The sequence below is a fragment of the Emys orbicularis genome, chromosome 2, assembly GCF_028017835.1.
Source record: "Emys orbicularis isolate rEmyOrb1 chromosome 2, rEmyOrb1.hap1, whole genome shotgun sequence".
In the NCBI taxonomy this organism is placed as follows: Eukaryota; Metazoa; Chordata; order Testudines; family Emydidae; genus Emys; species Emys orbicularis.
In genome coordinates, this window is record NC_088684.1 from 37,425,657 (window position 1) to 37,438,335 (window position 12,679).

Sequence of the window (12,679 nt, forward strand, 5' to 3'; positions counted from 1 at the left end):
GGTGCTGTCAAATGTATAATGTAAAAGAGACTTCAAATATATTTTTCTCAAATCTTGTAGTTATGGTATTTTTAGTAGTCACTGATAACAGTAATGGGTGCAAAAATTTCCACATGGACATGAGGCTTTTCCAAACTGATAAGTGTCCTAATAGGGGCAGAATTTATCTGTAACATTCAAATATCCTTCCTTTTGTATCTTTAAGCCAAAAACCACACTGTCATAAATATTTTGTGGCTGTGAATTGAATTTTTTTGAATGTGATTGGCAAATTGTGATATTACTGAACTGAAGGAAAATAACTTCCTGAATAAAAGATCTTGAATATTTCATTATTTGTTTCTGAAAGCATGATCGGCTTCAGGCAACACATTAGATAATTTTTTTTACTACTGAATTTTAAATTCAATGGAACGCTAATAGTACAGGTGTCTTGATTAAAATTTCGGTAGCCATTATAAGCTCTGTTTTGCAAACTTGACATTTTTTATGTTTGTTAATATCTGCTGTTACTCAAAAGGTTTTAGTTTATAGCACTGCCATTTTAGACTTCATCTTTTTCATTTGTAGGATGGAACAAAGTTTATTTCTATTGGAGCTCTGTATTCTGAGCTTGTGGCAGTTAGCAGTAAAGGGGAACTTTATCAGTGGAAATGGAGTGAATCAGAGCCTTATAGAAATGCACAGGTACTGTACATCCTTAAATCTATCGTTAAAATAATTCTGTATGTATGAATTTTTATAAAATAATAACCTCTTTTATGCTTTCAAAGAATCCTTCATTACATCATCCACGAGCAATGTTTTTGGGGTTAACCAATGAAAAGATAGTGCTCCTTTCTGCAAATAGTATCAGAGCAACTGTAGCCACAGAAAATAACAAGGTATGAGATTCTTTTCTTTGTTTTTGAGTTCATGATTAAACTTTTGGGTTTTTTTCAGCCACTATTTTGCTCTATGAAGAATAAGTAAACCAAAGTCTGCAGCTATAAGTCAGTAGTATAAATTAATTTAATTATAAAGATCATATTGAATAATCTTTGTTGACGGTTTCAGCTTTCATAATTGTCTTCTTTTGTACTATAGCAATTTAAATCAAAAGCAGTTCTGAGGTCTTTCTGTGAGCAAAGATTAAAAGGTAGTGCCAACCTCCAGGGACTCTTAAGCAATGAAAGGCTGTCCATCTTATCAAATTGCAAAAAACTGTTAATTTTTTATTGCTGCGCTGAAATCTAAGGTTAGAGAGGCCTAATTCTGGAATGGAGTTGTAGTAAAAAATATTAAGGATTTAAAGATTTTTGAGCTCCAAATACAGTAAAACAGTAAGTTTGTTTTGACCAATAATAGATGAATCCCAAAAGGTATAGAGTTCAAGTGCGGTTTGGTTAAATATCCAAATTTGATGAAATCCTTTGACGGCAGTACCCCTTCAGTGTTTTGGTACTTTCATTTTCTGGCTGAGACCAGAACTGGAAGGGAAAATTATCCAGATAGATCAAAACTTTAAAGGGCCAGTTCTAAAACTGGAGTGAAGGTTGGGGTGCTGATACCTTCCCCAAACTGATTATCCTGAAAAATGTAAAGAGTTTGTTTAGGATGCAGTGTTGTTTTTTTCCCCTCCCCTTCCTTTTAGGTTGCTACCTGGGTGGATGAAACTTTAAGCTCTGTAGCTGCTAAATTGGAACACACTGCACAGACGTACTCAGAGCTGCAGGGAGAACGGATAGTTTCATTACACTGTTGCGCTCTTTATACCTGTGCTCAGCTAGAGAACAACTTGTACTGGTGGTAAGTATATATGGTATTGAATATATTAGTCCAGAAGTATCTGCAAACCCATTATAATGACATGCACTGCAAAGAAACTTCATGTTATAGTTCTAGTGATGAAGTTCTGTCACTCCGCTTTCGTGGCTTATACTATCCTTGAGGGAAGTATTTGTATTATTGCACACTCTGATTACAAAAGAGGAAAGATATTGTGCCTAAAGCATTGGACCTGGCGGGAATAAAGAGATCTGGGTTTTATTCCTGGCTCTGCCACAAACTTCCTGTGTGCCCTTGAGGAAGTAATTGAAATTGTTTTTTTTATTTTGTAAAATGAGATACTGTGATAGCTTGAAGTTAAATTCATTAGTATTCAGATAGGATAGTGATAGAAAAGTTGATAAAAAAATTATTATAGAGAAGACTGGTTTTGCTAATCGTGCTGTGAAACATTATGAACACTGTAAAACTGATACCATTATTGTATTGTAGCTGAGGAGCAGCTATATAATACAGTGAGGTGCCATTGACTGAGGTGTCCAGGGTCTAGACATTCCTATAAAGATATACTTTCATCATTGGATTCTGATGACTGACTGCATAGAGTATGAAAGCCTTACTAAGAGCTACACAATTTAGGACATTAGACTGAGACTGTGCAATATAGATAATGAAGAAAATTGTCTTGTCAAATTGGGTTGTCATCTGCAGATCCGGATAATAGAGTTGTTCTTATAGGGAAAATAAATGCTTGTTGGCTGAGTGTTTTCCCCCGGTGCTACATAGTTTCACAAAGTAGTTTTAATATATGTTGTACCTTTCAGGCCTTTTCAAATAATATAGAAAACAAACTTACCTGTGTATGGTGTCATTTTTTCTCCCATAGTGCTCTGTGGCTAGAATGTTAGTCAGTTTGATTCACAAACTATATTGCTGGCTTAAATGCATGCTGAAAAATTGGATGAAATAACCCCCCATAAATTGCTGAAACATTGTTAAAACATTTCTATTTGTAAAACTTCATTGAGTTTTTAAAATGTCAAGTTTTCTGGACATAAAAAGGTAGAAGTTGATGATTTTTCCAAGCATGTAAAAAAATGAAAATACATTTCTAATTACAGTGAGTTGATATGCATATCAGTGCCATTTTCAGTGCCCACCCTGTTTTATCTGTGCTTCACTTAAGAGTTATGCAAAATCTAAACAAGACTTGCTTACAGTGGCAGGGATCTCAAGTAGCTTTTGTTATAGTGCGGTTAAATACTCACTGACCAATTACTTGCAAGCACTGAAAGTTTGAGATCCTAAATATCTTCCTGATTGGCTTCTGGTCAATCTTTAGCAAATACCCCCAAACAAAATCACAGCCAAATATATGAGGAAACTGTGTTTTACTCCTAATTTTGAAATTTGGGGCAGAGCGGTGGTAGAAATCACAACTTCCTGATTTTTTTTTTTTTTTTTCTCTTGAGTGTAAAACCAACTGTTTAGTAATGTCATCGTGAACACAGTTCATTCTAGAGCATCATTCTGAATGGCAACCAGTAAACCACAACTTTGGGGGGACCTGAATACTGTAAACTTTTGCATGCCTTCTTATCTTTTTTGAATAATCAGCCCATTGTATTTAAGAGGTTGTTTGTTATACTATTGAAAAATTAACTATAAATTTAATTATCCTGCAGGGCCCATCACTACTTAGGTATGTTTAACTTGAATATTGATAACCATGTATTTGTCATCTGATTATGGAGACATAAGTGTCTATTAATCATAATTCTTTTTCCAAAAAAAATCAAAATTGCTGACAGGCATGGTAGAGAGAGAGCATCCCATGCTGTTTATACTGTGGCTAGGCTATGGTATAAAGGTGTCTTCTATGTAAATCATATCTAAATAAAATTGGCTTAACTCTCTTTGAAAACCACACTTTGTATCAGTGTACACACAGTTAACCACCTCTAGCTTTATAGTCTAAGGTTATAACTTGACTTGCTAAAATCAAGGTAAGGGTGTTAGATTGATCCAGCTACAACTCAAATGAAAATCCTAACTCCTTTGGGGGGAAGAAAGTATCTAGATGAGGAAAAAATATAATGACTTGGAAATCACACTTAGGCCATGGCCACACCAGGACAAAGTGTTGTTTAACCCGTGCTTTAAAAAAAATACAATCTCACAACACCACTCTTTTCTCCAGTAAAGAAAAGGCTGTGGGCTTTGGGAATTGTTGCCAGTCATGGTGAGGACAGCCTCAATATGTTTAGGGACTGATTGCCAAAGAGAGTTGGTATTTGCAAGTTAATTATTTTTGCATTTCAAGAAAATTGTTTCAAGTTGTACTTGTTACCTGATTTACCCTTGGTGCATGTATCCTTGCTACTATCCAGAGCTGATCCTGGCATTGAGTACAGAGTAGAGCACTAAGAACTCATATACAAAAAGCTCTTGTGGTGTTTACATAGAGTTCCAGTGGGGAGAATATTGTAATTGCTTCTCATCCTCAATCTCTTGAATGGCTGCACATCTTCCATCTGCTGTGTTGTCAGGCTGGTGTGACAATGTAGTATTTTAAAATATATTTAAACAGCTTCACCTTGTTCTTTTGTTGAGCTAGATCCAAAATGCCATTATGATCAGATGACTTGAAATTGGCCCCTTTTTCCTGAATGTATCTCTGTATAGTGCAAATTATATCTGCATTAAACATTGAAGGCACTGCAAGTGGTGTTCCTTCCTTGTTTCTTTAGCAGAATTGTAAAGTGAGTTTGATTCTATATTCTATATTGTGGTATAGAAAGCAGGACAAAAAGTTTAGATTTTTAAATAGCACGTTGAGTTTTCAGTACAGGCAGTTTAAAAAAAAAAATTGATTTGTAAAGTGAGCATTTTGATATAAGAGTGTTTGAGTGAGGTGGAGTGAATATGGGACAGCAAGATGTCACTTTTGCTGAGGGCTTTTGGCAGAGTTGTGTTTTACCATGCCTTCCATTTAAGGGCTTGTTTGTACACTACCAAGTTTTGTTGACAGAACTTATGTTGACACCCAAAAGTCGACAAAACAAAAATTGCCAAAGGGTATTTGCTACCTCTGTTGACAGATCATGTCCACATTGGGGACACCATCATCAACAGGGTGAGCAATGCACCGTGGGTATGTATCCCACAATGCAGTGTTGTGGGAAGGAAGAGCTGATTGCCACGCATCTTGGGATTTTCTCCAAGTTCTTTCACAGCCCCCTCAGCTGTGGAGAGCAGCATCATAGCAGCTCTGTTCCACTCCCCCTGCAGCAGCAGTCTGCCTGCTGCTGTGTTCCTAGTGCAGGGCAGAACAGGAGCATTCCAATGATTTGCTCTTTGTTCCCCAAATGGAGCAGCACACAGATACTTTCAGGAGCTTTGAATGGGGAGGGGCACGTGCCTGCAGGGCAGCAGAGATCAAAACACTGAGCAGAGCAGTCAGGGCAGGCATTGTGGGATACTGGCAGAAGCCAGTTCTGTTAGGGTGACCAGACAGCAAATGTGAAAAATCGGGATGGGGGTGGGGGGTAATAGGAACCTATAGAAGAAAAAGACCCCAAAATCGGGACTGTCCCTATAAAATCAGGCCATCTGGTCACCCTAATTTCTGTTAACGAAACAATCAGCAGTGTCTACACTGGCTCTTTGTTGACAATAAAGGGAGGGGAAAAGACAAAAGTCTCTCATGGGGTGGAAGTTTATTGTCGACAAAACTGGGCGTTTTTCACAAGAAAAATCCCATTGTCGTGTGTATGCTCTTGCTGTTTTGTCACCAAAAGGCAGTTTTTGGCGACAAAACTTGCCAATGTAGACAAGCCCCAAGTTGTAGACTTGAGAAGCTCAAGACACTTCTTTTGTAGTTCTTGGTTTAATAATTTGTTTTGTTTCCTTAGGGGAGTAGTTCCTTTTAGCCAAAGGAAGAAGATGCTAGAAAAGGCCAGAGCAAAAAATAAAAAGCCCAAGTCTAGTGCTGGCATCTCTTCAATGCCAAATATCACAGTTGGCACGCAGGTAAGTACAACCACTGTATTGTGAGCTGCCTTAAGTGTTTTGGGAGGGGGATACAGTTGTCAAAAAATATCAGGCGCCATTCTCCATTTACACTAAAGCCTTGTCTGTGCACAAAAGTTGTATCACTTTTACTATACTGGTATAGTTAAAGTGCTGCAACCCCCTACGTGTCGATGCAGTTATGCTGGTATAGCTTATTCCTGGAAATTTAGAGGAACAAGCTGTCACACTTCCAGTTAACTGCACCTCTGACCGCTTCCTGGTATCCCTGAGGGCACTCCACTTAGGTGACGGATAGAGGCCTGAGACCTGTCTCAGGATGGGATCCCATGATCCTTTCTTCCCAGACTGGGGACTTAAGCTGCAGGTTTCTGCAATTTATTGTGATCATCTCATTAGGTGTGACTTTAGTTCAGCACTTGCAGTCCTGTTTCAGGGACAATGACAGGGTTAACCGGTGATCAGACAGCTCTCATAAAAAGTGCTGTTTATTCAGAATAAAAGCATTACAAAGAAAACATCTTATATGCATTTCTGGTGACTGCCTGGTCAGTTAATCTCCCACATAGGGACCCTAATAGGACTAATGTACTTTAGGCCTTTTCCGCAGGGCCTGCCTCTCTTGTTCACAGTCTCATGTTTGTTCTTGGTTTGAGTGTGAGTGACTCCTCTGTTCATGGCTGATATTTTATACCATTTCAAGTTCTTTGTCTCCCAGGCCTCTTACCAGGTCAAACCAGTATATGCTATTTCCCTTGAGGGAGATGGGGGCGAAACTTCCACAGACTTGTTACTTGTCTTGTTTCACCGGTGAGGATTAGCATCAATTACACTGCTCTACAGCCAAAATGCTTCTGAAATAAATGTAGTCAAACTTTACTAATTCTGGGTCACTGAGAACGAAAATGATGCTTAAAATTGTTGATTGGCTCTAGTTTTCAAGATATGCTATTGGGTCAGTATATATGACCCTTGACTTGGGAATGGCGGAGGATAAGTGAGTTATAAAGGGAAGGGATCTCAATTTAAACCAGAAATGACTAAAATACATCTTTGACTGGATCTATGAATAAATCTATGACTGGGTTTGGACAGTACTTGCTTTTTAGGCAAAACAATGAATGATGCAATCTGAAGCTGGTATTGCGTCATACATGATATGAATTGCATCATGTTATTCCTAGAAGTCATGGATGATGCAATCATAACGAAGCTTACATCACTCTGCTGAACAAATTGCCCTATATCAGCCCTAGAAATCATACAGTGTCGTGCTCTCTTATTTGTCAGTGTTTGATTTTGCAAAGGGACACATTTCTGTTTAGCCAAAATGAGCAGAGATGCCTCGTACTTGTGTGTACAGTGCAGATAACTTCTGCTATGTTTGTGGTGAAGTGACTTTTGCATCACAAAAGCGCAGTATAACCACTATGGTTAAGAAAGCCCATCACCTTTATTTTGGCTGCAAAATTGGAGATCAGGACAAGAGGTGGGCCCCACACATATGCTGCAACACTTGTGCAACAAATCTTTGCCAGTGGTTGAACAGGAAAAGGAAATCTATGCCTTTTGCAGTGCCAATGATTTGGAGAGAGCCAACAGATCATACCAGCAATTGTTACGTCTGCATGGTGCCTCCAGTTGGGAAAGATGTGTCAAAGAAGAAAAAGTGGACTGTGCATTATCCAAACATTCCATCAGCTATATGCCCAGTACCCCACGGAGAAGGACTGCCGGTTCCTGATGCACCAGAATCATTCTCACTTGAGTCAGACGAGGAAGAGGATGAAACTTCTGGTCCTGAACCATCAATGGCACAGGACCCACATTTTCTCCCATCCTCCTCCTCTGAACCACACCTCATAACACAAGGTGAACTGAATGACCTTGTCAGGGATTTGGAACTACCCAAGAGTAAGGCAGAGCTGTTGGGCTCCAGACTACAGCAGTGGAATCTCCTGGCAGGTGATGTTAGGGTTTCCATGTTCCGTGACCGTCAAAAGGATCTTGTCCCATTCTTCTTCATGGAAGGTGATCTTGTAGCCTGCAACAACATCGATGGTGTGATGGCAGCCCTCAACATTGTTCACGATCCAGATGAGTGGAGACTGTTCATTGATTCATCGAAGACGAGTCTTAAAGCTGTTTTACTGCATAATGGCAATGTTTTGCCATCAATTCCAGTTGGTCATGCAGTCCATATGAAGGAAACCTATGACAACATGAAACCACTTTTGAGGTGCATAAATTATGACCAAGATCAGTGGCAGCTTTGTGGCGATTTGAAGGTTGTTGCTCTCTTGCTTGGTCTGCAGACTGGATACACAAAGTACTGCTGTTTTCTCTGCGAATGGGATAGTCGTGCAAGAGATTCCCACTACATCAAGAAAGATTGGCCACTCCGACAGTCATTGGAGTCTGGGAGGAAAAGTGTTCAGCATCCACCACTTGTTGAATCAAGGAAGATTTTGTTACCACCCTTACACATCAAGCTGGGTCTGATGACTAACTTTGTCAAGGCCATTGACAAAACACAAGCAGCTTTCAAGTACCTCCGTGGAAAATTTCCAAGGTTAAGTGAAGCTAAGCTAAAGGAAGGTGTCTTTGTTGGTCCTCAGATTCGTGAACTTCTTCGAGATGATGCATTTGACCATGCACTGCGTGGCAAGGAAAAGACGGCATGGAAAGCCTTCCAGTTAGTGGCAATAAATTTTCTCGGAAACAACAAGGCAGACAACTACAGGTTGGTGGTGGAAAACCTCCTCAAGGCATACAAAAGCCTTGGTTGCAACATGTCACTAAAGGTACATTTTTTGCACTCTCATCTAGATTTTTTTCCACCGAACTGCGGAGCAGTGAGCGGCGAGCGATTTCACCAGGACATTGCAACAATGGAGAAACGCTATCAGGGCAAATGGAGCCCATCAATGCTTGCAGACTATTGCTGGACAGTGACAAGAGATGCTCCATTTAATGAATACAAGAGACAAGCCAAGAAGCGCCGAGTAGACACTGAATAGGACTAAACAATGTACATAATAGTTTTTTGCCTTTTGTTTCATAATAAATTTTATTTATATAACCCTTTTGCTGATTTTTAAAGTGTTACATAAACAGGACAGGTGAAATATTATCATGTAAAGCAACCATAAACACATGAAAAGACCTAGGTTTACAATTTATGATTAAAACTCTACTATCTACACAATATACATAGATATAAAATGTAAAAACTTAAATATCTTAGAAACAGTAGCCAATCAGTTGTTTTAATTGTCATATTTGAATTCAGCACATCAAAATACATAATAAATAGCACATTTTATCTCTGAAGCAGACGACTTCTCAAAAATTGTAGACCAGTGTTATTCCTCAGTGACTTCAGTTCTTGCAGAAAACCCTTTAGTTCACCTGTTGAGTCAGGAATACAAATAACATTTAAAATTGATGCAGCTGTTTTTGAGTATTCCATGTGCCCATAACATCTGTCACATCTCAATGCAATAGATAGGGCCCTACCAAATTCATGGTCCATTTTGGTAAATTTCACGGTCATAGGATTTAAAAAATCTTAAATTTTGTGGTTTCGCATATTTAAATCTGAAAGTTACCGGTGCTGTAACGGTGGGGGTCCCGACCCAAAAGGAGGCTGTGAGGGGGTCAGAAGGTCATTGTTGGGGATGGCGTTGCGGTATTGCCATCCTTAGTTCTGCACTGCTGCTGGTGGCGGCGCTGCCTTCAGAGCTGAGCACCAGCCCAGCAGACACCGAGCTCTGAAGGAAGCGCAGAAGTAAGGATGGCAATACTGTGAACCCTTTACAATAGCCACATTTCTCAGAGGAGACCAGCTTTCACAGTCCCTGACACGTTTTTCACGGACATGAATTTAGTAGGGCCCTAGCAATAGGCTTTGAATATTCAGTGTTTCCAAAGTATCACGTGTCAAATAAGCTATACCAGTATAAGGCATCTTTATACCAGTATAACTACATCCAGTGAAGGGGTTGTATAGATTTTACTACTTTGTTTAGAAAAGTGGATTAAAAAAGTAGAAGGGTACAAAATCAACATGGCATACACGTTGAATAGATTTAAAAACTGGCGAACTCTGGGTCTCGAAATGTAATTGTAAATAGGAAATCATCATTGAATGTCTGTTTCTGGGGCGGGTCCTACAGGGATCAGTTCTTGGCCCTATGCTATTTAACATTTTCATCAATGATCTAGAAGAAAACATAAAATCATTATTGATAGAGTTTTCAGATGACACAAATTCGGGGAGTGGACAGGTCACTGGTAGAGAGAGGCTTGGATTGTTTGGTAAGCAGAGCACAAGTAATGTGTTTTAATGTGGCTAAATGTAAACATATGTCTAGGAACAAAGAATGTAAGCCATACTTATGGAATCTGGGACTCTAGCCTGAGAAGCGGTTCTGAAAAAGATTTGGGGGTCATGATGGATAATTAACTAAACATGAGCTCCCAATGCAATGCTGTGGCCACAGGGGAAAATATGATCCTTGGATGCGTAAACTGGAGATTCTCGAGTAGGAGTAAAGAGATGGTTATGCCTTTGTGTTTGTTACTGGTGCTGCCACTGCTGGAATAGTGTCCAGCTTTGAGGTCCACAATTCAAGAAGGATGTTGATATATTGGAGAGGGTTCAGAGAAAAGTCATGTGAATGATATTAAAGGATTAGAAAACCTGTCTTATAGTGATGGGTACAAGGAACTCAATCTATTTACTAGGGCTATTGATTAATTGCAGTGAACTCATGATTAACTCAAAAAGATTAATCGTGTTTAATGGCCGTTTTAATTGCACTGTTAAACAATAGAATACCAATTGAAATTTCTTAAATATTTTAGATATTTTTCTACATTTTCAAATATTGATTTCAATTACAATACAGAATACAAAGTGTACAGTGCTCACTTTATATTATTTTTATTAAATATTTGCACTGTAAAAACAATAAAGGAAATAGTATTTTTCAGTTCACCTCATACAAATACCGTAGTGCAAGCTATTTATTGTGAAAGCACAACTTACAAATGTAGATTTTGTTTGTTTGTTACATACTCTGGGTTAATTAATAAGTAAAAAGTGATTTTATTAAATACAGAAAGTAGTATTTAAGTGTTTCGAAGTAATAGCAGACAGAACAAAGTGAATTACTAAGCAAAATAAAATAAAACACGCAAGTCTAAGCCTAGTATAGTAATAAAACTGAATACAGATAAAATCTCACCCTCATCGATGTTTCAGTAAGTTTATTTCACAGACTGGATGCCTTCCTAGTCCTGGGCACAATCCTTTCCCCTGGTACAGCCCTTGTTCCAGCTCAGGTGGTAGCTAGGGGATTTCTCTTGATGGCTGCCCCCTTTGTTCTGTTCCACCCACTTGTATAACTTTTGCATAAGGCGGGAATCCTTTGTACCTCTGGGTTCCCACCCCTCCTTCTCAATGGAAAACACCAGGTTAAGGCTGGATTCCAGCTCAGGTGACATGATCACATGTCACTGTAAGACACCAAGCCTTCATTCCTTCCAGCCTGACTCACAGGAAGGCTTGCCTGCAAACAGAGCCATCCACAGTCAATTGTCCTGGTTGATGGGAGCCATCAAGATTCCAAACCACTATTAATGGCCCACACTTTGCATAATTACAATAGGCACAGAACCTCATCCTCTCCTTTCTGGTCGCCAATGAGGGTCTGTCGGCAGGCTCAGGCATCTACAGCTCCATCCTGGTCACTGGGAAGGCAATGGTCCAAGTCGGAAGGGGAGTTCACCCCTCACTGATAAAAGGCTAATCGCCATCGGTGCGCCTCCTGCGGCAGCGGCATGGAGGCAGGGGCAGTGGCCTGCTCATTGCCAGTACTGGAACCCGTGGGGTGTACCTGTTATGCTGGTCTCAGACTCCCACTGTTCCTCCCAGGCCACTTCGGACAAACTGCTTTTGGCACAGCTGGCACCGGAGTCAGAGCACAGTGCCGAATCCAATGTGGGGGCGACACAGCAAGCCCCAATGCCCAAGGAGCTGTCCCCAGATGAGCAAAGGGATGCCGCTCTTCCCCCATGGTGCAGTCGTCTTCGTCATCTCCGGATGAAGGTGGCAGGCCCCTTGCAAACGAGCAGCCCACCCGATGACTTGGAGGTCAACCTGAACTTGGAGGTCAAGGAGCTAGCGGAGGAGTCTGGTGACCTCTTTAATGTCATACTCTTCTCCACCCCGGCCCGGGTCCCGTTGCCCGTCCACCCAGGGGTCCTGAAAATTGTTAAGTCTTTGTGGAGACTTTCCTCCGAGAAGGCGGAAAAGAAGTACTATGTCCCGGCAAATACTTGTATACCCACTTTCCAGCGCGGTCCCTGGTTGTGTCCACCATCAACAAAAGGGCCAAGCGAGCGTCACACAGAAAAATAAAGATGCCAGGAGGCTGAACTTATTTGGCAGGAAAATGTATTCAACAGCCAGCCTGCAATTTTGGATGTCTAACAATCAGGCCTGCTAGGCAGGTACAATATCAAACTGTGGGACTCCATCAGCAAGTTCAAGGAGGGCCTTCCACAGGAGTTCGCCACCTTGGTGGTGGCGAGAAACACTCTCCAGATGGTCTGGGATACTACGGAGTTGGTGGCCAGGGTAGTTGCCTCTGTGGTGGTCATGAGCTGCAACTCCTGTTTGCAGTCCTCTGGCCTGTCCCAGGAGATGCAGACTACCCTTCAGGACCTCCTGTTTGAGGGAGCAGGGCTCTTCTTGGAGTTGACTGAGGCACAGCTCCACGGCCTTAAAGACTCCTGTGCCACTCTCTGTTCCTTGGGCCTGGAAACCCCTCAGTAGGTTAGAAAGCTGTTACGTCTCCCACCTCCTCCATCG

At 40.6% G+C, this 12,679-nt stretch overlaps 1 protein-coding gene across 2 annotated transcripts in view; it reads left to right on the forward strand.

The window, feature by feature from the left end:
* Positions 1-12,679, forward strand: part of UBR5 (ubiquitin protein ligase E3 component n-recognin 5) — a 144,125-nt gene that overhangs the window by 49,756 nt on the left and 81,690 nt on the right. For both annotated transcript variants that reach the window (XM_065397837.1, XM_065397836.1), the window contains exons 10-13: positions 571-687; positions 774-884; positions 1,634-1,788; positions 5,682-5,799. In XM_065397837.1, the coding sequence (XP_065253909.1) occupies positions 571-687; positions 774-884; positions 1,634-1,788; positions 5,682-5,799 (501 nt within the window). The remainder of the gene's footprint in view (positions 1-570; positions 688-773; positions 885-1,633; positions 1,789-5,681; positions 5,800-12,679) is intronic.